At 55.3% G+C, this 27,950-nt stretch overlaps 1 protein-coding gene and 1 long non-coding RNA gene across 3 annotated transcripts in view; both read right to left on the bottom strand.

The window, feature by feature from the left end:
• CMIP (c-Maf inducing protein) overlaps positions 1-27,950 on the bottom strand; it is a 230,840-nt gene that overhangs the window by 52,340 nt on the left and 150,550 nt on the right. For both annotated transcript variants that reach the window (XM_049622507.1, XM_049622506.1), the window contains exon 3: positions 24,908-24,958. In XM_049622507.1, the coding sequence (XP_049478464.1) occupies positions 24,908-24,958 (51 nt within the window). The remainder of the gene's footprint in view (positions 1-24,907; positions 24,959-27,950) is intronic.
• LOC125916353 (uncharacterized) lies at positions 10,171-13,335 on the bottom strand. Its single transcript, XR_007455884.1, has 2 exons — positions 11,778-13,335; positions 10,171-10,370 (listed from the first exon to the last, which is right to left on the bottom strand). It is a non-coding gene; the product is annotated as an uncharacterized LOC125916353 (long non-coding RNA).

Here is a 27,950-nt window from a genome sequence, read left to right as displayed (position 1 = left end):
AACCTAAGTTTAGTGTCACCGCACCAAGCAGCCAGCTGGGGTGACGAGTCACAGTCTCTGAGCCAGAGTCTGAATGAAGGAGTGAGGAGGGAGGAGGTCAGGGTCCCCCACTGAGGCCGCCGGGGGTCTCCCTGACCCTTTCGTTCCTGAGTTATAAATTACAAAGTGATCTTGGAACCCAGCACTTTCAAGGAAGTATCTGGGGATTTGCTCCCTACCAACCTGAGTTAACTGTGCTGGGTGAGGCCTCGCCATGGCACAGGAGGCAGACTTTGGACTCAGGCAGGCCCGGTTCTATGAAGCATGTCACCTACTGAGCCTCAGTTCCTCTTCCATAAATCAGGCAGGAAAATACTTTGCAGCCTCTTTCAGGGTGTGACTTTGACAAATTCTGGACTCACGATGGTCCACCCTCTGTATGCAGTTACATTCACAGGCAGAGTCCAAACAGAATTAGCCACTGGCAACAAAAAGGGAACCCGGGTACATAACTCGTCTCTTTGGAAAAAGAGGATGAAATGCACAACCCCAGCAGTACAAATAGGATCTCTACTTTCTTCCTCCCATTTGTTCCCAAACTCCACGATTTTCTGGTCTCTTACTTGCTCATCAGGCCCCATCACCACCACCATCACCCACAAAGCGAACTCACACCAAAGTCTGTTTCCCTCGTCAGCCCGGATCTTTCTTAAGCAAATCAGTATGGCTGATCCCCGTACCCCGTCTTCCACCTGCCTGCCCTTTATTCTCCCTCCTGGTCCGGCTGTGGTCTGGCAGTCACCACGCCTCATCAAGAACCAGAGAGCGATGATGCCTCTCCGAGGGGCGGCAGGCAGAGGAACCCCCTGAAACACGGACTTGTCAATCACTGCAGATGCTCTAAGGACTGGAAGACGCTGCGGCGAGCTGTCAGGGGCGGACGTTCAGTGAACACAGGCGGTCGGTGGGGGTGACGGTGAGGACTTAGTGAATCCCAGGACTTTAATGACGAGACACAGCCGGTTCCCGGAGGCCTCCCTGGGCCGGTAACCAGCCTCGGGCCTAGTTACCGTCAGCTAGGCACCACCTCCGCACCGCCTGGTCTGTGCAGAGCCAAAGTTCCCCAAGTCTAAAGCCGTGGAGACGCTTCCCAAGGCAAGAACCCGATCCGCCCCCGAAGACGAAGGCCCCTCCGAGTCCTGGACGCTGTGGGTTTGCTCCGTACCCAGAGAACTGCTTGCTTTTTAAGTGACCGTGAAATGGTCACGGAAACTCGCCGTGTATCAAGCCCCAAAGAAAACCACACGATGCACATTCATGTGTTCCCACAGCAGATCCTGGATGTGAATACGGTCTGAGCTGTAAGGGCCCTATCTTCGCATCAGCTGCAAGCTATTTACCTTTGAAAGAATAATGACTTCATTCTTTTCGTGAAAACGATGCCTGCTCGTTGTAAGCAATTTAAACTATGCTGAAACGCACAAAGAAGGGGATAAGTGAAAAGAGGCCTCCAAAATCCCACAACCTAGAAATAGCTATCATTAATCTTTGGTGAGCATTGTTCCACCCCACCCGCCGGAACTTTGCCAGATACAGCCAGCGTGTGGGGGTAGGTGGCCGTGAGGACCGCCCGCGGCTCTCCACACTCAGACATCACTGAGACCCCGAGGTAGCAAGGTCCGGGCAAGAGGGCCCACGGGGTAGCACCAGCCCGGGGCCCGCCGACACACCCCCTCCATAGCGGGGAAGGGTGACACTCTCTTGTGAGTTCCCAGGCACCGGAGCCCTTGCTCAGTGGGCGTCCCCAGCACCTGTGGTCACAGAGGCCGAAGCTGCATTCAAAACCAGAGGGTCCCAGGGCTCGTGACAAGGGCCAAAGTGTAATGAGCTCACGCTACCCACCAGGCACTAGGCATTCCTGGGCATCAATCAGCTCTCTCCATCCTCACCGTGACCCGGGGAGCCGGGGACCTGCCGCAGGCCAAGCAGCCCCCAGAGCGGACCCTAAGACAAGAACCCAAGTGCAGATGGCTTCTTGACTTGAGAGGCGGTGCGGGGCACATCGGTGCAGGGTGTGGAGGAAGAAGCAGTCACTAACGGGGCACCACCAAGCATTACGACTGGGCCGCTGTGGGACCCGCTGTGAATCGCGTGGGAGCTTGAGGAGACAGTGCTCCCCGCTCCCCTCCCCCAGGGAGCGAGGACTCTGCATTTGCCCGCCCACTCTCTGGACACCTGTTGTCCAGGGCCCCGCACCGTGGACAAACTGCTCTCGCAGCCAGAGAGGAACGTGCCCCCAGGCAGAGCCACGCGCGGTCCCGGTGAGCAGCCTTCAGAGTGCGGTGGCTCAGAGGGGCACCCGCAACCTTGTGCTGTAGCCTCCAGTGTCCTGCTCACACGTACGACTCTCACGGCCAGAGAGGCATGAGTTCAGGACCCAAGGTCACACTGCTAGAAAGGGTCGGTTCAGGAGTCAAAATCGACTCTGGTTAATTCCAGAGGTCTCTCTCTTTCTATCATGTCCATCGGGGCCAGTGCAGACAGTGGAGAGGAGAGAGAGATTTACCGAGAGACACGGTGATTGGAGGGCGTTCAAGAATGCTTGGTGGCATTCAGTGACAAGAGGCTTGGAGAACCCGAGGCCAGGCGGCCAGGGCGGTGGGGGAGGAGCTGTGGGAAGGCGGTGGGTGGGGGCAGCAGGTGGACAGTGGGGCTGTGAAATCACGGTCATGGGGGTTAGACAGGCCGCTGGCTCTGGGACAGGGCAGCTCCAGGGCAGAGGGAAGCCTACCCAGGACCCACAGGGACCCATTCATTCTGCTGTGGTGGTAAATTAGCAGGTTTCATCCCCCAAAACTCCAATGAGCTCATCTGGTCATGAATCACAGTGTGGTTGGGACAGGGACACCTCTGGAGCCCTGACTCCCAGGCTCCCAGGAGCCTGGCCCTTGGCTTTGCGGTATGATCCTCCCACTGAGCCCCTTCACCAGGACAGGTGGGTGACATCTTGCCATGTCCAGCGTGGCCACCGGATTCTTTGGTCACGGGCCCCAGAGCTCTCTGGGAGGGGCTTAAAGCAGGGATTAGCAAAGTGCAGCAGGGGGCCCAAACCAAGCCCCCTGCTTCTTTCTGTGCAAGGAAGCCAAGAATGGTCTTAAGGGTTGCGAAAGAAAAAAACCCCAAAGAACATGGGACAGCAATCCAACGTTCCCTGCAAAGCCCCAAATATTTGCTATCTGGCCCTTTAGAGAAAAAGCTTGCCAACCCCTGGCTGAAAAGGTCAAGTGCAGTCTATAAGTGTGCAGAAAATGGCTCAGCATCGTGAGCCACCGGGGAGACAAAGAGACGTCACTTCACTCCCGCCAGGCTGGCTGTAACCAGAAGGACGACACCCGGTGCTGGTGAGGATGTGGAGGAACCGGGACCCATGCACACTGCCGATGGCACTGCACACGAGGACAGCACCACTGGAAAGCAGTCTGATAGTTACTTAAAGCATGAAGCATACATTTGTCTTATGACCCAGCAATTCTGTTGCTAGAAATCTACCCAAGAGAAATAAAAACAGACTCGACGGAAAGACACGTACATGCGTGTCCCTAGCATTATTCATAATCACCTCAGACTGGAAATGACCCGGATGCCCATCGACTGATGAACAGATAAGCAAAAAGGTGGTCTATCCAGACAATGGAGCAGTGTTTGCAATAAGAGAAGGATAGATCAGGGCGCCTGGGTGGCTCTTTTGGCTCAGGTCATGATCTCACGGTTCGTGAGTTCGAGCCGCGCGTCGGGCTCTGTGCTGAGAGCTCGGAGCCTGGAGCCTGCTTCGGATTCTGTGACTCCCTCTCTCTCTGCCCCTCCCCCGCTCGCACTCTGTCTCTGTCTCTCTCAAAAGTAAAGAAAACGTTAAAAAAATTAAAAAAAAAAAAAAAGGAAGAAGGATGGATCTACTCAGATGTGCTACGATACGGGCAAGCCTTACAAACATGATGCTAAGTCAAAGAAGCCAGGAGCAAAACACATCCTGTGTGATTCCTTTTATATGAAATGTCTAGAAAAGGCAAATTCATAGAGACACAAAGTGGAAGAGTCACTGAGTGGGGCTGGGAGGCGGCAACAGGGATTGGACTGCATACAGACACCAGGGAATCTTTTGGGATGATGCGAATATTCTGAAACTGGACTGTGGTGATGGTCGCACTACTCTGTAAATTAACTAAAATCACTGAATCATGCACTTCTGATTGGTGAATCTTAAGGTGTGTAAGTTACATCTCAATTAGAGTGTTTAAGAAGAAGTCTCAACCTAGGCAGGCAGAGGAGGGCAGCAGACAAAGCCGGAGACAGCACTGCTTAGTGGTTAAGAGTGCAGGTTCTTCAACAGTAGACTTAGTAGAAATCTAAGCTCTACTTCACCCATTCACCTGGCCACCCGTGTACCCAAGCCATCCACCTTTGTCGCCATCCATCCACCCACTCATCCGTCCTTCCCGGCATCCAGCCACCATCTGTCCAATCATTCATCAAAAATTCCCACGATGTGCCAAGCGCTGTGTTCGGTACTAAGGATCCCCACGGTGAGCGAAGCAGACAGGCCCCAGTGCGCACGGAACTCACAGTACGTTACTCGTACCCTAGCTGTCTCAACCGCAACGCGGGGCCAGGCTAACTGCTGCCAAAGGCTCCCGTGGCTCTCCCGTGAGATAACATATACAAGGCACCTAGCCCCGCTGCTGGCTAAAGAGCTACCTTCTTATCACCTACCAAGGGACAGGAGTGAGTGGCCCGGGGCAGGTGGAACTTGGGAGGACTCCTGGCATCCGTGACTCAGCCCCGCCAGCTCCCGAGACAACAGAGCCAGCAGGAAAAGCTTCCTGCCTCCCGGGTGGCACAGTCAGTCACTCCATTGCCGTCCTCACCCTCTGCTTGTCAGGGAGGGGACGTTACCTGGGCAACACCCGCCATCTCTCCGGCAACTGCTCCCACGGCAGAGACGACCGCAGACGCCCGGGGTTCTCCGGCCTGGGAAAGCAGAGCCTGTCGGCAACTCCACGGGAGACAAGCTGTCACCGGGAGTGTGCCCCTCACCGGGAGAGGCGTGACTCAGAACGTGCTGGAAGCACGCCTCCCGGTGATGGGGCTGCTCTGCTGCTTGCCGCAGCCTCCCAGGCTCAGGCTCGCGACAGCACGCATGCTCCCCACCACCTGTCATTAAAGGAAGGGAGGCACGGGAGCTCCTCGGAGCTGCCGAGAAAAACGAGAAAAACGAGCCAGGGAGGAACCGACTGGCTTTTAGAACTGCCCCCCGGTGGACGGCCCAAAGCTGTGCCGCCCAGGCCCCACGTCCCTAGCCCCACGTGGCTACTTACATTCAACTTAATGAAAATGAAATACGATTAAAAATCCAGTCCCTCGGTCTACTGGCCACGCTGTGGGCTGCTGGAAAGCCACAAGTGGCCAGCGGCTACCATGCTGGACAGCGCAGAGAAAGACCGTCGTCACCACTGCAGAAAGTTCTATTGGGCAGTGCCGTCCTACGGTCTCGGGGTCCCCCCGCGTCCCCATGCCCCCAGAGGACCAGCAGCACGCTCACTGCCTCTCCCCATCCTCAGCCAGCACTTTGGGGCCTACCCACCTGCCCCGCTCCTCCGACTTTCCCTCCCAGGTCTTAGGTGGTGTTCCCAAACGTCCCCTGCACACCCAGGAAGAATGGATGCTCGGGCAACTGCTCTCATTCCTAGACAGGGGCCTTTGACCTCCTCATTCCTTCACGACTCAGTATGGGCCGTGCAGGCAACTAGCCATCCCTGCCAGGCCGCGTGCTTCCGGGGGCCCCAACACTCGGGCCGCTGGTCCTCCAGAATGGGTGCCACTTCTTCAATCCTTTTAGCCTTAGGGACCATCACCCTGCCTTCAGCCACAGGCCAGGCCTGTGGTCGGCCCCTGCGTGCCACCCCCACACTGCCCACTTGGCCCTGGTCTTCACCATCAACCTGAGTCAGCTCATCACCTCTCAGCACCCCCCGTGCATGTGCACAGTGATGCTAATTTAGCCAATACAGTTACTGAGCTGTTCCCTGCTGGTCCAATTAATTAACAGATGGATTCATCAGTGATTCCCTTCCAGGGACTCGGGATTTTCACGAGGAGCAAGGGTAGGGACACCTGCTCTGGGCACTGGCTCCACGGGGGCGCTGGGAGTAGGGGAAAGGACACAAAACGAGACACAGGCCCAGCCCTGGTCCCCCGTCGGCTGGCACGGAAACCAGGCCCCGACTCACGCTAACAAGGCTACGAAACACAAACCGCCGGCTGCCGCTTACCCGGTGCTTACCGTGTTCCAGGAAAAACCACCCCGCATGATGACACAAGAGCCTAACGGTTATCACGCCTGGAGCGCTCTCCGCGGCCCAGGCCCTGTGTGAAGCTCTTCGTGGAAAATAACTGCTTTGAAGCCTTGCAGCCACTCAACTAGATGTGTGACAGAACCAGGCCCATTTGATGGATGCGTCAACAGAGGCCGGGAGCGGTTAAGTCAGGTGGCAAGCAAGAGCCAGGGCTGGAACTGAGAGCGGCCTAGCTGTGGACCCTCAGGGCCCGACCACCGAGCCGCTCTGAGAGGCACACACCCGAGAGTTCCTCTGCCTTGATGGATGCCGCCTGCTGCCAGGAAGCCGAGAAGTCCTTGCAACTGGAGACTCGAGGCCGCCCAGGGGCAGTTCCAGACTGACTGCAGCCGGGTGCCCAGCTGGCATCTGCCTGGAAAGCCGGGTCCTGGGGAGACGGACAACCTGCTTGAAAGAGGGGAGAGAGCATGGGCACTCAGCCCCCCGCGCCCCTGCTGGGCAGTCTCTCAGCAGTCATAACTGCTTCCAAGGAAACAGCAGGAACTCGGGCACGGTGTCCTACTCGTGGTCTCGGGGGCATCGGCCGGTTGCCTGGGCAACCACGCATCTGGCCGGCGAGGAGAGGAACGGGCCTTGGAGCCAGGCTCCCCGCCGGGTACTACAACCCACCTGGCATTTTGGGGCCCGCCAGACTCTTGGCAAAATCCAAACATCACACGGATCCGTTTGATCACATTTAAAAATTGCATGTGGCCATTCTTCTCACTGAGCTCGGAGCTCCTTGGGGGAGGGATTGTGCCTGGTGTGTTTCTTCACGGTTCTGTGTGGTCACTGGACCTTCTCAGGGGCCCATGGAAAGTGCTCTGAGTGTTTGTAAAAGGGAGGAAAACAGAAACCGGAAATAATGGCTGACGCGTACCAAGTGCTTCTGCTGTGCCAACACCGAACCCAGCCTTTTCAAACCCGCCAGTGCTCCTCAAACCCGTGTGGGGAGTCTTGTTAAAAGGCAGATTCCAACTCTGTAGAGCCAGGTGAGGCCCGGGAGTCTGGATTTCTAAGAAGCTTCCGGGTAAGACCGATGTCCCCTACGAGGTGGACAGGCGCACCCAGTCCCCATCATACATGGGAGAAAGGGGATGAGGGATTAACAGCTTGCCTGGGGTCACACAGCTGGTGTTGTGGGTTCTGTCCCCCAAATGATACGTCCAAGTCCTAACCGCTGGCATCTGTGACTGTGACCTTATCTGGAGTTAGGGGTCTTTGCAGGGCAATCAAGTGAAGGTGAGGTCAGGCTGCATCGCAGGTGGGCCCTATGTCCAGCGACTGGGGTCCTTACGAAAAGGCCACGTGAAGAGTCACACATACACAAGGGAGAAACGGCCACGTGAAAACGGAGGCTGAGGGTGCAACGAAGTGCCCGCAAGCCAAGCAGCTCCAAAGAAGGAAAAGGACATCCCTTAGGGTGTCTGGATGGGGGCTCAGCTTTGTGGAGGGGACACGTTCGTCTTGGATGTCTGGCCCCACTACTCTGAGAGGATGAGTGTCTGTTGTTTTAAGCCCCCTGGTTGGTGGCGCTTTGCCACAGCTGCCCCAGGAAACCCACAGCTGGTACGCGGGAAGCAAGGACGGACCCCGGGAATCCTGGCTCCTGATGGCTCCCTCCATCCGCCGCAGTCACTCAAGCCGACCCCTCCAACCCTTTTATTTTACAAAGCTGGAGCCGGGGCCCGTCTGCTGGGTATGTGGCGGTGTGGGAGGGGGCACGACACCCAAGGTGCATCAGCAGCCTCTCCCAACTTTGCCTTGTTGTGGAATTTGTAGGGTTCTCTCTTCCTGGGGGAGACATGACCCTGGCGTCTTTCTCGCTCCCTCGGAGGGTGGAAATGCTAGTGTTCATGCTCGACACCCGTCCAGCCTGTTACCCCAGGGCATGAGCCTGGCCCTGCGTTGGCTGCACACCTGGGTACCCGCAACATCAGCCGTGTCTCAAGGAGCCACCTGCACACCCAGGGAAGCGGCAGGGAGAGCTCCCGGGACTCAGCCAGGACGCTAGCACAAGGCCACCTCGGGTCCTTGGCAGAGAGGAGTCATGAGTCAAAACGGAACTCCTTTTCCTTTTATGAGGTCACACATGAGCCAAGGGAACCCCATCACACCGGCTGACGGCCCAGGGCTTCCTGTGGCGGGCACCGTGCTAAGTGCCGTCCCGAGACAACCACTTCAGGGTTCTCAATCCTGGTCACACATCAGGGTCACTTTGGGGGTTTAACAATATTCCAATGACAGAGCCCGATCACGGGACAAGCTCATCAGGAGGGTGTTGGGGGCGAGGTGGAGCCTGGCACCCACATTTTGGGGGTCACTGGTAAATTTTAAAGTATATTTAGGGGCATCTGGGTAGCTCCATCGGTCGAGCATCCGACTCTTGATTTCTGCTCAGGTCATGATCCCAGGGTCGTGGGATCGAGCCCCACATCGGGCTCTGACGGTGAGCATGCAGCATGCTTAAGATTCATTCTCTCTCTCTCTCTCTCTCTCTCTCTCCCCCACCCCCCGCCCCACTCCCCCGCCCCCCGCCCCACTCATGTTCTCTCTAAAAATAAAAAGTGAATCTTAAAAAAATAATAAAGTATATGTAAACACCAACGTGCACAGAAGCATCATTCACAGCAGTGAAAGGGTGGAAACAACTCAAGTGTCCACGGATGGGCGGACGGACAAACGCAGTGCATACAATATGGTACGTATAAGGAAGGAACTACAGGTACTAAAAGGAAGGAAATTCAGACACACACGAAAACACAGATGAACCTTGAGGACATCACGCTGAATGAAACAAGCCAGTCACAAGAAGACGAAGACCGTATGATTCTATTTACGAGAGGGATCCTGAGGGGTCAGTACTGCTGGTCCAGTCTAAGGGGGCAAGCGCGACCCCACGGTACAGACAAGGAGACCACAACATGGGGGAGGGGTGGCTGCCCACTTGGGGTGAAAGCCAGCTGTCTGAACGAGGACCCCTCCTCAGGTCACCTGCTTTCCTTAGTCATGGTCAAGGGAGACTGGGAACGCACACAGGTACGGCCCGGGACCTGCCCACAGCACTCTGGGAACACACCCCTGTCTCCACCTGGCCGTAACCCCAGGGAAGGCTGCTTCCCCCAGCAGCCCCCTGCTGTGGAATACCATCGAAGATAGCCTTCCGGAGTGATCACAGCACCCTAGGAAGGCCGGCAGGGAGCCCCAGTTTCATACTCAGCCACAACCTCCCCACCCTTCACTGGCTTGCCCCCCCCCCCCCCCCCCCCCCCGTCAGCTCCTGAGAACTCAGAGGCTCAGACAAGGCCCCTGTTTTGACTCTCGGGAACATGCAGTACAATGAACCGAGCGTGAGGCATATCTGATTTTGGACTTCTGTCGTGTGCGGCCTCAGGCCAGTTCTATCACTTCTCCGAACCCTACTTTCCTCATCTGCAAAATGGAGATAATAGCAGCTCCCGCCTCTTGCAGGCCTTGACGGGACCGAATGTGCTATTTCGGGCTGAATGCCCAGCACTTTGCAGGTGCTCAGTAAGTGGTACTATTGAGTCCAGGAGGACATCGACCGAAGACAGTCAACCTCTGAGGAAAAATACGGGAGACGAGAAACCCCCATCGGTGGAGACGTGCTTGAGCCAACCGTGGCCCCCACGCACAGCGGTCACAAGAACGGAGGACACTAGGTCTGCCATGGGCTCCACGTCCGCGACAACACTCAACGTAGCAGCAAACACACGCACACGCACACACACACGCACACACACACACACACACGTGTGCACGTATATTTACACACACGCACTCCGCAAACAGGATCCAACTCGTAGCGGCGGGGGGAGGGGGGGCCACAGTGTCAGGCTGATGAAAGCTGTCTTCCTGCAGAGGGAAGTGGCTTGAGGGAAAACCAAGGGGGGAGGATGGGCTTCAGCTTTATCCGTAAATTTTCAAATTGTCACAGGAAGCCTTATCCGTGTATCGTGCATTTATTTCATTCAAAAGAAACTTAAAAAAAAAAACAAAACCCAAAGGTTTCAGAAACTGGAATCATGGAGGCGGTGGTGTCCTTTCCACAGAATTTTCAAAGCGGTCAGAATCCCACATTCTTAGAACTGGAAGGGATCTGAGCTCCTATGTTTTTGACTTTTCCGTGTTCCTGTAGATTACCTGGTTTTTGAAATAATATGTTCACCGGGAAAGGGAATCATACAGACCGTGTTAAGGGCGGAGAGTGAAGAGCACCAGAATTCATTCCATCGTGGGGCTCACGGCCGGCACGTTTGTATGCTGGTGCCCGTGATGTAAGGGGTTCCCTTTCTGTGTGTACGTGTGCACACACACACGCACGCACGCACGCACCAGCGTAAAAGTTTGCATAAATTTAGCCCACGCCACATACGTTGGCGTTTTGTTAACCTCACCTCTGTCTCCCGTGCCGCCTCCCCCACCCCTGTGGCCCTGAACCCGTGCTAACACCACAACGGATACTAGGGTTCGGCAAACGTTTTCTGTAAAGGTAACAACATTCCAGGCTTTTCTGGCCACGCTCTGCTGGGGCAGCGTGAATGGGTGGGGCTGTGTCCCCCCAAAGCCCCTTTCTTCATAAAAACGGGCAGTAGGCTGGGCAGTTTGCTGCCCCTGGCATGTATTCATTCAGATCTTTCCCCACGGCCACACATGCAAATACAGAGCTTTATTTTGGTCCTCAGCTTTTGCTGTTTTGTCCCCCGTTTCATTGCACAGAAGGAGCATCACGTTATACACAGATTCTGTGTCTTGCTTCTCCTCTCCTAACCCCTGGAGGAAGGCGCTCCAAATCAGTACAGATCTCCCCACGCTGTGTGTTTTTGTAAAGCCACCTCGAGTCTCACTGGGCAAAGGTAGCATTTACATTTTAGAAAATTAAAATGAAGCAAAGGGCAGTCCTCCCGCCTGATCTCAGCCCTCTGGGCAAATCCTCCTGAAGGTCTTTCTGGCCATGGCCGTCGGTGGCCGTGACCGCCATACCTGAGCGCCCGCCCTTCCTGGCCAGGCAGCTTTATCGAAGAGCCCCTCCTCGGGGGCCACACCACCAGGGTCTCCGAGAAGGCAACCCACCCATCCTCCCCAGCTCTCCAACATCTGGACCCCCATCCCCACCCGTCCGAATGATAAACGCCACACAGTCACTGCACATCCCAGGCATGGCTGAGACCCCACTTCTAAAACTTGCCGCTTAAGAAGATCCTACTACTTTGCAATGGCTTTTCCAGGGGAGTTCCTGTGCCCGGAGAGCGCATTCAACCCTGAACACGGACTAAAAACAGCAGTGGGGGCCTCTGGCTAACCCTGAATCGGAGATGCCATTTTCTGAGAAAGCACCCCTGGTTAATAGCAACCCACCAAATAAATTTAAATATACAAATACTGTACCAGAAGCCGCTCTCTTTCTCTGCCATGTGGGAGGGGCCGGGCCCTAGTGAGGTTTGCTCCCTGATATGCAGGGACAGCACGGGGCCCTGTTTCCTCAGGGCCTGATAAAGGGAAGTCTCTATCCCAAATAAGGACTTCCCTTGCTCGGCCTCAAGCTGGTAGCATCTCAACCCGGGGTGGGGGAGAGGGCTCCGGTGTTTGTCTTAGAACTTTATCCAGTTCTAAGTTCATCATGGTGACTCTCAGTTATCTGCACACGCGGAGGAGATGCTGGGAGAGTGATCCAAAAGTTACAGATACGTTCAGCTGTCTACGCTTGATTTTGGGCCAAGAGGAACCCAGCAACAGGGTGCAGAGGTCACAGAAGGAGGCTCAGCCCTGGGTCTGAATTCTGGCTTGGACACACAGGGAAGTTATTTCAACTGATGGTCAGCTTTCTTGTCTGTGAAAGGGCGATATAATCCCCACCCCTCTGCGACACTGTATGGCCTCAACAGGACAACACAGGTGAAGCAGAGGGAAAACAGTAGGCACTCAAGAGATGTCTGTTGCTCTTCCCCCTTTCTTTAAGCTACTGTAGCAGGTCTTGAGCCTCGGTGGGCATCAGTCACCTAGAGGACATTCAGGATTATGGGACAGGTCTGCACGTCTCCTAAATTTCCAGGGGAAGCTGATGCTGCTGGTCTGGGAACCCCACTTTGAGAACCACCGGTTCAGAACCCCTCTGTCCGTGGCTGGGAGAAGATAAAGAGCATTCTAGTTCCGAGCGGATGGTGACAAAGGCTTCAGAGCCAACGGACGCGGATGGGCCGCTTGGTCAATGCTGACTTGGCCCCCGACTTCCTGGGTGTGCTTTTCAGGGTCCATGCGTTCCTGAACATCTGCTCCAACCGGAAATCAGATTCCATCCACGCTGCCAACGGGTCTTATCCAAACATCTGCCTGGCGCCCCGTGTTTCTCTGACGCCCCCCCCGCCCCGCCCCACCAGACAACAAACCACCTTGGCCTTCTGCCAACTGTCAGGGTGGCTTCCGCTGCCCCCCAAGGGGGTTTCCGTCCACTTCAGCGTCTTCTGTGAAACCGTCTCTGGCTCTGAGAAGGCACCAGGATTCTCGAGGGAGGGGGGCAGGGGTGATGGCCACCAAGGCTGCGGGGGGGGGGGGGGAGGTGAGGGGGCTCTGTCCTCATCTCCTGGTCAGTTAGCCACTCTCCACAACACCGTTCCATCCAGAGAATTGAGCTGGCTGTCCCGCTGGGTATTTTATGATCATCAGGTGAGGCGAGGCCCTAATTCCTCTGTGGGGACAGGTGCTGCTCTTTTTGGAGTCTGTTTGGCCTGGTCTCCGAGCCAACAGAGCTAACAGTCGGGTAGGAGCCTTGGAGGCAAACAGAACAGAAGGCCCCCTTCCCCTTGAGGCCAGACCACCCGCCGCAGCCCCAGCGGAGAGCGAATCGGCGTCCGCCTCTCCGGGGCTCCCTGCCCACCAACCCCACCACGAAAGGGTGCAGACTCCCGCGGAACAGAAGGTCTTGCTAGCCAACATACTGCCTCCCGTTTTTTTTTTTTTTTTTTTTTTTTTTAACATTTTTTATTTATTTTTGGGAACAGAGAGAGACAGAGCATGAACGGGGGAGGGCAGAGAGAGAGGGAGACACAGAATCGGAAACAGGCTCCAGGCTCCGAGCCATCAGCCCAGAGCCTGACGCGGGGCTCGAACTCACGGACCGCGAGATCGTGACCTGGCTGAAGTCGGACGCTTAACCGACTGCGCCACCCAGGCGCCTCCTCCCGTTTGTTTTAAAGGCTCTTCTTTAAAGAGACAGAAAGAGAAAAAAAAAACCCAAAAAACTCTGCCTTAAAGGGCAGAAAACAAGTTCACCCGCAAACCATTTACGTGAAAAAACTTCCTTGTATGGTGACTCATCAGCCCCCATCAAAGCGAGCGTGGGATGGCACACCAAGGCTCTGGCCCCCCCTTCCTTGTTTGGGGGGGGGGGGGAACAAACCCAAAAACAAAGAAAAAAACCCAACAGCCCACAAATGCACTTCTTTCTTGGCCATGTGGAGAGCCGGCTGTCATGTGCCATTCCCGAGGCCCAGGAAGACCTTCACACACAAGGAGGTGGGGGTGTCTTGGATGGCCAAAGCCCAAGGCCGGCCCTCTGGAAGGGGCTGGGAAAGCCCTGGCTGGGGCAGGAGGGTGCAGGGAAAGGCCTGCTGCCCAGGAGATGCCGGTTTCCTGCTCTGTGGCCCGGGGCAGGTCATTCCACCCGGGGGGTGGGGGGCCCCCAACTCCAGGTTCTTGACCTATCAACCGGGGATGGCTGAGGGGGGCAGGGGGGGCATCTGAAGGGGTGGGGATTACACAGCAGGCTGCTCTCACCGCCTCTGGCCTGTAGATGGCAGGTGCCCAACGACTGTTATCCTACTGCCATCCTTTCTCTTAGGAACTCGGTTTCCCCGCGTACACAGCAGTGTTTTACCTTTTACCGGAAGATACAAAGTCCCACCCAGTTTGACCCTTGTCTGAACGGAGTACTACAAAACCATAAAAAGGAGTGAAGTAGATCCGTGTGGGCTGACACACAGATCGCCGTGATACGTAATTCAGGGTAAAGGAGAGAGGAATCAAACAGTGTGGGTGAAACGACGTGCGTGGCGCCTGAAGAGGGACATTCAGAGAAACTTCTGGAAGGCCCCGGGAGACTGCTCACAGGCCTGCCTTCGGGAAATGGGGCGTGGGGAAGAGACCCCCGCCGTGTGCCATTCAGAATTGCCACACACTCCCACGGCCCCCATTTTCGAGTGTCCACGGAGGGTGCCTGGGGGAGTGGGGGGCTGACTGGAAAGGGGCATGAGGGAAACTTCTGGCGTGACAGGAATTCCGGTGGTGGTTATTCAGGTGAATACAATAGTAAAAACGCACCACACCCCGCAGTCGAAATGCAAGCATTTTGTTAACATGTAAATAAATTATTGCTTGTTTTTTTTTTTTAACTTAAGATGTGTTAACAGATTTATGGGCAGTGGGAAATTTTTTAGTTCTTTTCATCCTTTTTAGTATCAAAAAAGCCTTCATAAATAGGATTTTTTAAAAAAAATTAACATTTATTTATTTTTGAGAGACAGACAGAGTGCAAGCAGGGGAGGGGCAGAGAGAGAGGGAGACACAGAATCCGAAACAGGCTCCAGGCTCCGAGCTGTCAGCACAGAGCCAGACGCAGAACTTGAACCCGTGAACTGTGAGATCACAACCTGAGCCGAAGTCAGACGCTTAACCAACTGAGCCACCCAGGCACCCCCATAAATAGGATTTTTAAATGTCCTCTGCTGGCGGGTGTATAACTTGGTAAGACCACTTTGGAAACCTCTGGGCAGTGTCCACAAAAGGGGACCCTAGGCCTGCCCTATGGCCTATGCTCAACAGGACGTGCACGTATGTTCACCAAAAGACACGTCTGTAAGGGTCCTATTTGCAGTAGCCCCAAACTAGAAATACCTTTGCACAACGGGACAAATTAACAGAGCCCCTTCATTCAACAAGAATGCCACCCAGCAGAGCAAATGGACACATTAACAGTGCCCACAACAGCAGAGAGAAATCTTCTAATTTTGAGTCAAAGGAACCGGTCACAAAAGAGTTCAACACATGTGATTCCATTTATACCAAGTTCAGATACATGCAACACGAATCTGTCCTAATAAAAGGTAGGACAGGGGTCTTCTGAAGGGGGAGGTGGGGGGCGGGGAGCCGAGGAGACACCTGGGAGGCAGTCGCTCTGTTTTTCAATCTGGGTGATGGTTCATCGGGTCAATTCTGTGAGAATTTGGGAGAAATTCATCCAGCAGTAACTCTTTCGATGCGTGCACTTTTCTGAATGCAATGCCTTAGTGAAAAGTTTACTTAACAAACACACTAACACGCCCCATGTCTGTGCCTGAGAGAGCTCTGGTCAGGGAACGTGGGCCCTCCTCTGCCTGGCTGGGCTCAGAGACCGAGCACTCCGGCTCAGATCCCAGCTCTGCCTGGTTCTAGCTGTGCAACCGTGGACAAGCCCTGCACCCTTCCAGCAACTCCTTCTCGAAGGGCCTGATCAGACTCGGGGAAGATTTCAAGAGAGCACACACAGGAAAGCCCTCAGCACAGCTCCTGACATTAGTAGGTACCTAACCATCGTTCTCTCTACCGTAAAGAAAGCCCACGAGGGCATGTGATCTCCTCCCTGGGGTCACCCAGCCCTCTGCCACTTGTTAGCCTCAATCCCTGATGCTGCCCTCACTATTAGTTACAGGGCCCCGATGGCCCACTGAGGGCCCCAGCGGCCTCCCCTCAGTTCCACTGCACACAAGTGCCGGAGAAGCGGCCTGGAAGGACCTGTGCCCCGCCACGCTGTCCTGTCTGGGACAGCCCCGCCTCCTGGGAAAGGTGCCCTTTTCACCAGTCTCCCCGAGTCCCTGTGACCCCTCTTAGGGAGGCACAGAGCCCTCTCTGACCAAGTGACACAAATTAATCTGGATGGAATTCTGGCCTTCCCACCTGAATGAAGCCAACCTGTGGCCAGGCCCATAAAAGGTCCGAGGCTGACTTCTGCCCATCCTTCTCCGGCTGCCCTGTTTTACCTCCCTTCGCAGAGGCAGACAGGTGACAACCCGTGACTTTCTCAGGCAGGGGAGAACGAGACCCAGTGTCTGTCTGGAAGCTTGACAACTTCTCCCACAAACAAGCCCCAAGAAGCAGAGGCCAGAGCCACCAGGCTAGACGTGGGTCGCAGCCACGCTCCACACACCATGCTCTAGGGGGTCATGAAGCAGGGTGGACGGACGCTTTCACTCCCTCCTTCAACTCAAGTCTGGCAGCAGGGGCTCTGTTGGCAAGAGTTCCGCCTCAAGGGAAAAGAGCAGAGTGATTGATTAGTGATGCCTGTCATGGGCTCCCTGGGGGCTGGTGGTGTGAGTGGCTTGCATGGGCCTTCCTTCTTCTGGAACTGTCTGCTAGGACCCTTCTACGCAGAGGGAAACAGGGTCTTTGGTCATTAAAGCAGAGTAAGAATAATCAACATCGATCTAACACTTTGTCACACGGAAGATGCCCTTCTTTCACATTAAAATTTTTTTTAATGTTTATTTATTTTTGAGAGAGAGAAAGAGAGTGAGACAGAGTGCAAGTGGGGGAGGAGCAGAAAGAGAGGGAGACACAGAATCGGAAGCAGGCTCCAGGCTCCAAGCCGTGGGCGCAGAGCCTGACGCGGGGCTCGAACTCACAAACCGTGAGATCATGACCTGAGCTGAAGTCGGACGCTCAACCGACTGAGCCACCCGGGCGCCCCTGGCAAGTGCCCTTCTAAGTTCTCTATTGCTATGGACGCATTTAATCCTACAAGAACCTAGTGAGCTTGGTCTTACTGTGAGCCCCACCTCGTTTAGGAAGAAAAGGAGGCCGAGAGAGGAAAGGAACTAGTCCAGGGCCACATCACCAGTGAGTGAGAGAGCTGGGATTTGAACCCACGCAGCTTGGCTGCGAGCTCTCACCTTTGGGCACGGCAGAAATTATTCTTTTGGGAGCAAACTGGCAAATGTGGTAAAAGCCACAAAATATACCCCTACTCTTCCCAGGAACCACTGTTCTGGAAATCTGCCTTAGAAAAGTGTTCCAGGGGTGGTTTAGTTGGCTGGGCATCCGACTCTTGATCTCGGCTCAGGTCATGATCTCATGGTTTTGTGGGTTTGAGCCCCACATCGGGCTTTGTGCTGACAGCATGGAGCCTGCCTGGGATTCTCTCCGCCCACCCCCCACCCCACCCCCCCGCCGCCTCTCCCTTGCCCATGCTGTCTCTTTTTCAAATAAACAAACTTTAAAAAAAAAAAAGTTCCAAGGAAGTAGGAGCTTAGATTCGGGGGAAACGCATGGCTGCATTATCCATAATTGAGGAAATGGGGAATGGCCTGAAAGCCCGACCACAGTGAGTCGTTTGGTAAATCAGGCCAAAGTCTCTTCACAGATGTTATGCAGCCATTGGATGCACGTGGGCCTGGACGCAAGGAAACGCTTCAGCTGCAACGCTGTGCCGAAGCTGGTCGGACGGTCGGTGCTGCGCACCTGGCCACAGCCGCCAGAGCATCTGCGCAGAGGCAGATGAGGCCTGGAAGGGTATTTGCAAGAGTGACATCAGTCACTGGGTGGGGCCGGCAGCAGCAGAGTGCTCTGCCCTCGGTGTGGCCGTAAAGGCGTTTTCAAGGTGGCTATACAAAGGATGTGGAAAGCGAGAGGAAGCAAGACAGGGAGGAGGGCGATGGGGCCGAGGGGTGAGCGGGGGTCACCGTCTTCCCTCCGGGCCAAGGGGCGTCCTGGCTGGAGCAGGCCAGCCCACCAGGAGCCACACGGGAGGGCGGGGTGGCCCAGGGCAAAGGGGAGTCAGGAGCAAGGCTGGGTCTGGGCACGTGGAGCCAGGATGCTGGCATCTGGGGACACTGGGGACACAGTGTGTCTGGGACAGGTGTGGAGGCGGGGTGGTCCTGAGCTTGACCTTCCGGGCCCGGCACAGGTGGCCTGACAGTGTATCCTGGGGCACGCGGGACAGGGTGGGGCCATCAGCCCTGACCTGTGAGAAGCAGGACTGCCAGGCCAGAGGTTAATTCATAGAATCCTTGTGGTGATGTCTGGGAGACTGAGAGAAAAATGAAAAGCTCTCATGACATGATGTGTCAGACTGAAAACTGAGACCCTACGTGTGTGACACAGCAGAAGAGAAAGGAGGCAAGTCAGGCAGCGCCAGCTCACAGGTGTGAGGAACTGTCCAGCGTGTGTGTGTGTGTGTGTGTGTGTGTGTGTGTGTGTGTACAGGCACGCAGACACGTGTGCAGCTGGGAGCCGCATTCTCAGGGGTTAAGTTCCCAGGTTCTGGACGCAGAGTTGTGTCTCAGCCCCAGCTCCGCGATTTAATAGTTTTTTGCCCCCAAGCAATTGGTTTAACCCCTCAGCCTCAGTCTCCACATCGGGGAACTAGGGAAATTCGAGGCCCAGGCTCCTCCGCAGATTTGTGAGGGTTCAATGGGGTGACAATGGCCACCTGCTGCTTTGGCTGAGGGGGGAGCTGGATGAAGACTCGGGACACACGTGCTGGGGGACGCCAGCTCGGGGAGGTTTGCGGTCGCGAACAGAGGCGCCAAGGGGCCACAGATGCAGGACTAGAAGTGGCTCTTCCCCTGGAGGAAAGGCCCACGAGGGAAGAGGGAGGGAGGTCTGGAAGGAAGGTCATAGTTGGGGGCGATGGCACCCGCTGTGGGGTCCACCCTCCCCCCGGGGGCTTCCCTCTAGGGGAGGGGCATCAGTTCTAGGGCCCTCTGTCCCTCTGACCTGGTTGCCCGGGAATCTTGGCACCAGCTGGGGCTCCCCACCCCATGTGGAAATGGGGTGATGGGTCCAGCCTGCCCAAGTGGAGCGGCCGGAAGGGAGAGGGGACCTAGGCTCCCGGCTGCAGTTTTCACCTCTGTGCACCAGGGACCCGGATGGTGGCTGTGCCTTGGCGGGGGCTCCAAGCACAGGACCGGCTCACCTCCACGTCAGGCTCAGGGGCGGCCTGACGTGGACGCTGACTGGCTGTCCTTGGCAACGTCCTTGGCCCGCTCACCCATGAGACGGGGTGGTAAAGACCTGGAGGGCCGCGAGAAGATTCAGGAAGCGAATGTGCGTGAAGTGGCGGGCACGGCGTGAAGGGCTCAGAAACCCTCAGGAACGGCCAGCCACCCCCTACAGGTACGGCCCTCCTGAGGACACTTCCCACCCCGCCCCAATTCTAAAACACGCCTCACGGGGGGCAGTGCCACGGCTGGGGGGCGCTAAGCCGCACTGATGGGGTGCCTGCGATGCTGTCACAGCGGCCACGCCTGCCGGCCCCCTTCCAACTGCTTCACGCACAGCAGAGCGTCCTGCCTACGACGACCCAGTGAGCAAGGTGCTGGATTACCCCCATTTGACAGAGGAGAAGACTGAGGCCCAAATGAACACACTCCATACCCGACGCACTCCTAACGTGGTCACCCCCTCACGTGCAATGGTCTCTCTCTGACTGACATACCTGCCCCCTCACACATTCACTCACTCACACACTCGTACATTCTCTCACACACATTCACTCCCACACACTCACTCCCACACTCACTCCCACGTTCACTCTCACACACTCACATGCACGGGCATGTGCACTCCACATTCCTTCCCACCCTCCTGCTCTGTACAGAAGAGGGACAGAGCCCAGGACGGGGTGCCCACGAGGCCGTGGCCACCCCGGGGGTTCAGGGGAACCTGCCTGGGGAGAGGAGGCAGCGTGGTCAGGGCGGACACCAGAGAGGACACAAACTGGGCCGGGACCTCCCTAGAGCCCGGTGCTTTCCTCTGCCCCGTAGCTTCGGGACGGGAAGATAGGCCAGCTTCTTGCCTCCCCCAGAGTCCGCTCCTCCGCCCCTGGCACTTGGGATAGGCCTCGGGGGCTGTTCTTGGGACCCCGGCTTCCCCAGCGGATAAAATCATCTTGGTTTTCAAGGCTTGTGCACAACGGCCTATGCGAGAACCCCTCTCGGGAAGTGCAAAGGCCGTTTTCCCGCGCTGGAGGGACCAGAAGTGTCAGCCATGCCAAGTGGGTGTATCTGACTTCTTGGGGCTCCTTTATGGGCCTGGTGCGTGTCTCGGCCTGGCCAGGTGCTTACCCACCCCAACAAGCTGTGTACACCCAGGCCTCTTGCCTCGAAACCCGGACGCAGAAACAGGCCAGTCTTTTCACAGTCTGTAAACACATAGCGTGCCCTCACGCGCCTGGCACACAGGGACAGGGCTGTCCCCTCATGGCCTTGCACACATAGGCAGGCCTGTCCCCTCACGGCCTTGCACACACAGACAGGCCTGTCTCCACAGGACCTGGCCTCCAAGGTGCATCTGTGAGTCAGAGATGAGGCCTCATTAACTCAGTACAACTGTTTATGCTTCCACACCCCCAGGAATTGGCCTCACGGGCCAAACCACCCAAACCAAACAGGGCTGGCCTCTCCAGGGAGCCCTCAGGACAGTTGCTCTGCCGCAGAGGATCCTGGGAGATCCCATTGCCCAGAGTAAGCCCAACCCACCCTCCTTCCTGGTACTGGAGATGCTGGTTGTCCTCCTGTGGGAAGAGTCTCCCTGAACAGTGCCGGTCAAAGGGAGGAGGCCGGAGAGGAACAGCAGAGCTGCTGGGGGGCAGGGGGGGCAGGGAAGGGGATTCTGGGAGTTGGGACGCTATGGGTCAAACCTCACTCCCATTCTGGGTTGCCTTGGGAACTTGGGCCAGTGACTTGAGATTTCAACACATGCATGACAGCAACAAGCGACCATTCAGCGAGATAAGATGATGCTTCAAACATGGGGCCCGGGCTGAGGAAATTCCCCAAGTGGACCGTGACTGCACGAGAACAAAGTCTGACACTGAGGCCACGGAACCACGGGATTCCCAGGACGGAGCAGAGGCTGGCAAGAACATCACACAGGTATTGTATTTACACTGCCTTGTCCCACAGCACGACTTGAGGTACATTCCACGGGAGCATTTCTCAATCTTTTCCCAATTATTCTTCCCCCAGGAGCCTTTAAACATTTCTCCCCCATTTCCCTTCTTCTCTTTGAAATTAAATGCTAAAAAAATAAGATTTTAGGGGCACCTGGGTGGCTCAGTCAGTTGAGCGTTCGACTTGGGCTCAGGTCATGATCTCATGGTTCGTGGGTTCAAGCCCTGCGTCTGGCTCTGTGCTGACAGCTCAGAGCCCGGAGACTGCTTCAGATTCGGTGTCTCCCTCTCTCTCTGCCCCTCCCCTGTTCACTCTCTCTCTCTCAAAAATGAGTAAACATTAAAAAAATAAAATAAAATAAAATATTTTGTTGAATGGGGCTGAACTTTGGAGGGCCACATACTATTGTAATAACTTAAGGTTTTTTTAAGCCCCAGAGAACCAATTGTGGCCCCTCTGGGAACAATTCTCTGTTGAGAATGCCCTAGAGATACCAGAACAACTCCATAAAAACTAAACCAATGGGAATGTAGTATTTAATAGGCAACATTCTTCACAAGTAAAAGAATGGGTTTTCTATGTGCCCTGTGACTACAATATGCATATACGTGTTAGTATAGGTGAAAAGCAACAAAAACAATACTTAGAAAATTAAAAAAAAAAAAAAAATCAAGCCGAGGCTGCAGGATTTCTTAAGTTCTTAGTTTTGACTTGTTAAAAAGATACTGAAAAGAAAATAAAAGGAAAAACCCAAGAAGGTTAGTTGTAAGTGCAGGGAAAAGAGAGGCTGTCACAGGAGAGGCAGAAGGTCACATCCTTCTTTGGACCCTTTAGTCCAAAGCTTCAGAATCAGGCAGAGCTGGATCAAGCAGCCCTACAAATGTGTACTAAAATCCTTTGTGTGGCTATGGATAAGTCACTACACCTCTCTGGGCCTTGGTTCCCCCATGTCCTGAATGACAATGAGCAGAAAAGTGCACAGCCGTGCCTGGCACATCATAACTGCATCTGAATTCGTGAACACTTGCTAGAATCAATGCATACCATAAAATGAGTAAGCTATAGAACCAGAATTCGAATCCGAGTCTCTCGGCTCAATTTTGCTAGCCCAGCGTGCCTCCAAACACCTTAAATTTCTTCGCCACTTTGAAAAGGAAGGGGAGCATGCCTCCCTCCTCCAGTCTCATCAAAACTGAAACCAAGTTGCTCACACTAAGATACCACTGCCACCTGGTGGCAGCATACCTAAATTATTGGAGTGGGGGCAACTGTCAAAGGAGGAAAACTGCCAGGGTCTTATACACACCTAAGTCACGAGCGAATGCTTATACAGGGAGAACAAACGTCCCCATCAACCACTTCACGAACGGGCCGCACACTGCCCGGCATTTACCAGTTCCTTGAAACTCTGACTTGGGTTTCCTGGACGCTTTTGGGGTTTGTTTTTGTTTTTGTTTTTAATTTAACAACCACAAAGAAACCAAACACCACTAACATTGAGTGCAGGCATCCAGGTTTTCCTGGAAACTGCTAGAAGCTCAGGGGTCCCCACTTTTGTACTTGTTCAATCGCCTAAATCCCACATGTAACCCTTCATGTTTAAATTTCACGTTTCAAGATTGTCACTTTCCGATCATCTTTCTAAGCCAGTCGGTGTCCCGAAATTCAGCTTTCTGTGCCCACCTTCTTCGTTAGCCCTCGGAGCTGCACACTACTCACGAATTCCCCGAGCGCTGCCTCTCAGGTGTTCCCATAGGCCGCAGACGACAGTTAAAGAAAACGCAGACTGGGACAAGGCAGGAAGCAGAGCTCTGTGGACTACCACTAAAAACAGCCAGCCGCTCCCTTGACATTGATCTTGGCCACCTTTGCAATGAGGCATTTTCCCAACCTGTCCAGGGGGCGGTTTGTCTCTAAGTGCTTCCTGCCCCTTCCTGAGCTAGGACAAAACAAGGCAATCACCTACTGAGTTTTCCACTCACGTGGAAAACACATACAGAGAACAGAATGGGGCAGAGGCCAGGCAGCCGTTGTGTGTGGCAGTGAAATGGCCTCTTCCTTCAGGTAGGCCCCCTGACCACACTACCCCTGTTACCTTCCCTGCCCCTGGAATGCTCTGGCATTCAACTCCCAGATGGCCCCCTGCAGGTCCTGACGTAAGCCCTGCCTGTCTTGGGACACGCGGGGCCGCAGAGAGCCAGGCCCCAGGGACGCGGGGTAATCTCGCTGGGGAAACGGAGATCTCAGCAGCACCTGCCGACTCTGTGAGCAGGAATGTGCCACTCTGCCTTCCTAGCTGCAGTCTGCTGCCTTCTGCCTACGTTCGCCAAGCTGTGGGCATGAGAGAGACCTAGGGGAGAACCCCGCCTCTAGCCCTGACCAGCTATGGGAGTGGGGCCAGCCTGGCCTCACCTTCCCCATCCATAAAATGGGAGCAGTGGTGGAAATCAGCCTTATCAGGCTGTGGCAAGGGTGAAATGGTCACGAGGAGCCTAGCATACAGTAGGTGCTCAATAAATTCTCGTCCCTTCCCTCCCTTGGAGACTTGCATTGAGTTTCCAAGACTGTCACACAGCACAAAGCAAGTGGCCCTGCAGCTGTCAGCGGGGAGAGGAGGGGAGTGGCCCTCTTTAGGGCCAGGAATGTAATTCTGCAGGGTGGTATTTCCGTCCTTGGTCCGGCTGTGATGAGCGTCCCTCTAGAGGCACGGGAGGAATTCTGAGTGTCCCCTCGGTCATCCCAACATGGCACGAGGCCTTAAACTCTGCACAGGGCCGGCCACTCATCCTCAGCGGCTCCCCGGCTCCCCGTGAAGACGACAGCTCAGGACATGCCCCGGTCATCGCGGCCCTACCCTGCTGGCTCTGTGAGGCCACAGGACTGTCACGGCTTGTTCTAAACTAAAATTATCAGAAGGCGCGAGAGCCAGGCAGGCGGGGTGTTAAGTAAGGCGCTGACTGCATGTCCCACACGGGGGAGCACAACGGGGACTCCCCGGGGGGGCTGGGAGGACCCTTCTCAGCAGATCTGGCCCCTGGGTCTCGAAAGTGACGAGCAGAGGTCTAATTTCCTTATGTGCTAAAAGGCTCTGGACCATCCTATGCAGAGCTCGAACCGGAAACCTGGGCCGAAGAACCAGGTAACGGACAGGAAGTGAAGAGCGGGGAGAATGGCTGGGTGGTGGACTCCCCGGAAAACTTATGTTTGGAGCAACCTTCCGAAGTTACTTTCAACCCAGAGCCCTGAGACCCTGAGCCTGCCTCACCCAGCCCCTCAGGCGGGCCCCTGTTCTGAAAGCAAGCCCTTCTATGGTCCTTTTGGAAGCAGGCCCAACGCTCTAAAGCTCCTGAGCAAAGTCAAAGGCCAACGGGGCAGGAACGCCTTTTCGGCACTGCAGGGAGAAAGCCACCGGACGTCAGAGGGAGAAGGGGGAGAGGCTTTTGTGCACTGGAGGGATGCTCCCGGGCTGAGCTGTCTGGAAGACAGGAGGCGTCTGCCCTCACACCTCCGGGTAACAGACGAGCTTTGATTTGAGCCGGCAGGAGGCTGCCCGAGACGAGGCGGCCGCCCGAAAGCAGCCACCGAGTCAGGACTTACCTTCCACTGCAGAGAATGGAACCACTGGTCTCGCAGGTAGCTGTTGGCAGCCTGCAACGACAAGAACAGGACAGCAAGGTCCGGTCACCGGCTTGCAGCATGTCAGGGCACTACTGCGCGGGCCCCAGGCCGCCCCGTCCAGCAGGGTCTGCCCTGCGGCCCGAGCACAGGGACCCACCCAGCTGAACCTTTCGGGCGCAAAAACCGAAACAGAAGTGGCAACCGGGGGGACTTTTCTGAAATGAGTCATCACTGCCGCTGCGTGCTTATAATTTGCTGGGTATAAGTGACTCCAGACACCGGCTGCTTGAAGAGCTTTCACTGCACACGTATCTTGACTTCATTAGGATCACGGGAGGGGCCGGGGCGAGCGGAGAGAGGCACGGTGGTAGGAGCAGATCGGGTGCCTCCTTTCCACCAGGCACTGCTCCAGGCGCCTGGCGCCTGTTATTCACGTGTTCTGTCATCAGGCCTCACAACAGCCCTGTGAGGTGGCTAACGCTACGCCCATTTCACAGCGGGAGAAACTGAGTCTCTGATGTCTCACAACAACTAAGTACATTCAAACCCAGGCAGGCTGGCTTCAGAGCCTGTGGGTTTATGAACCTCTTGCCAACCGCAGAAAGTCATGGGAGAGAGCGCCCGGCCTTGAACTCAGGGGGACTCGAATTAAAAATCACTGTGCAGGGAGCAAAATCTTCCCAGACGTGCACCACCCTCGTTCGCAGACCCTGGCAACTGGGCCTGGATTTTCTTCTCCGTAAAACGGGGCCACTAGCCCTATCTTGCAGGAATGCTGTGAGGATTGGGAAGAATTCCTGTAAGGTGCACAGAATCGGGCCTAGCACATAGTACGTGCTCACACAGAAACACAGCCTCTGTCGTTACTGTCATCACTGATCCCTTTCAAGTGAATCGTGGCCCGAGGAAGGCCCTGCAATTGTCACGCTGCTGGGGCTCTCACCCCCGGTTCCAGCACGGCTCTGGGTGATAACAGCAATATTTATGGTTCATTTAATGTGCACCAGACACAGCGCTAAGGTCTATGCGTGGACTGGCTTGTTTGGTCCTGGCCAGTCTACCCTGGGAAGTCGGGACCGTCAGCATCGTCACCCCTACGGTACAAACGAGGAAACTGAGGCTCAGGGAGGTTAAGAACGTTCCCACAGGCTCACAGGGAGTAGGTGTGGGACCAGGACTTGAACCCAGGCAGTCTGACTCATGCTGTAAACCACAGAGTTTCTGGCATTCCAAGTTTTCCAGTCACCATCCCTAAGGGCAGAAATGCAGTGGCTGTTCTCGTCTGACCCTGCAGCCCTCTGTTCTAAGTTGACCCTGACTTTCATGGTCCCGGGACTCTCGCAAAGGCTGGAGCTTCTTTCCAAGTATGAAAGTCCAACTTCTGTTCCCAGCCTGCATGGACACACACACACACACACATGCACAAGCGTGTACAACTTCGGGTCACCCTCTGTCAAGGGGATCCAGGTACCCTACCCAGATCCTCAATGGGGCATCAGCCGCTCTCCCAGGGCACAGTTTGGGGAAATCTCTGGGCTTGAATAAACGAACCTGTTCCGTGGCCAGTGCGGGAGGGTAAGGGTACCAGGTCCCCGTGTGCAAACTCAGAGACTGGCAGACTGATACCAGCCTGTGGACACAAGGCAAGTTGGCATCTGTGCCCTGAGTGGGAGTGGGCGGGGGGACACCTTCCGTGTGATTCAGGGACCTCTGCGGTGGCCGAGTCTCCAAGAGACCTGGGTTCAAGTTCCCTGAAGACACAGAGCCTTTGTCACCTGACTGGGGGGGAGGTGGTGGCCGAAGGGGAGTCTCACGGGACCAGCAGCACCCCGGAGGGTCTGTGGCTGACTCACCTCCCATCCGTGCTGACCTAGCTCTGTGGTCTTGTGACACTTCTTGTTCATTAGGATGAAAAAATACACCCCATGCTCAGGGAGAGCGACACAAAGATCCCCAACAATGAGATAATCCACGCAAAACCCTTACTTAGCTCAGCGCCTGGCACGTGTAGACACTTTACAAACAGCACCGATCAGGATCCGTGCAGCCACGGCCTGTGGGATGCTGATAAACGTGGAACAACAGGCTTGCAGAATAGAAAAGCCCTGATCACAGCATGTGCCACCTTCTGTGCTGTAAACAATCCCACTGTGGCTGCTTCCATGCCACAAGGAGGGAAATCCCTGGACCACAGTTGGGAAGAGACGTGTTGGATCCGCTCTCAGGGGCTGGTCCCGGCCGGTGTGAGCCTACCCGGCACACGCCCAGTCCACAACCATCTCTGGGCTTTTTAACACACCCAAGTTGGCCAGAGAGAGGGGCAGGTGCGGGAGGCTAAATACAGGACCCCCAGAGATGGTCCACATGCTTGTCCTTGCGAAGGCCTCACCTTAGGTGGCAAATGGGCTTTGCTAAGATTTGAGGAAGTTAAGGACTGAAATGGGGAGGTCATTCTGCGTTCTCTGGGCGAGTCAATGTCATCAGAAAGGTCCTTACAAGAGGGAGGCTGGAGGTCAGAGAGAAGAGACAGAAACAGAGGTTGGAGGGATGCGGCCACAAGCTAAGGGACACAGACAGCCCCTGAAGCTGGAAAAGGCACGGAAAGCTATTCTCCCAAGAGCTTCCGCAAGGCTCTAGCCCTGCCGACACCTTGATTTTGGCCCAGTGGGCCCCGTGCTGGACTTCTGGCCTCCAGAACTAGAAACAACAAGTACTAAATTTGTGTTGTCTGAACCGCTAAAGGTGTGGTAATGCGTGACAGCAGCAGTAGAAAACCGGTGTGGGAGGTATGGCTAGTTAGTGCTCAGAGGGGCTGCTCTGTTGGTCCTGGGGGTGCACAGTGGGACCGGGCAATGCCCATAAGGTGTCACTGGTTGGACTGAATGACCAAGTGAATGAGCTCCTTGAGGGCAGAGTCCTTTTTAAAAATTTTTTTTTTTTATTTTGAGGGAGAGCGGTGTGTGTGTGTGGGGGGAGAGAGAGAGAGAGAGAGACAGTGAGTCTCTGAGAAGGAGAATCTCAA

The sequence above is a fragment of the Panthera uncia genome (genome assembly GCF_023721935.1).
Source record: "Panthera uncia isolate 11264 chromosome E2 unlocalized genomic scaffold, Puncia_PCG_1.0 HiC_scaffold_20, whole genome shotgun sequence".
Taxonomy (NCBI): Eukaryota; Metazoa; Chordata; class Mammalia; order Carnivora; family Felidae; genus Panthera; species Panthera uncia.
This window is presented reverse-complemented; position numbering and strand designations above follow the sequence as displayed.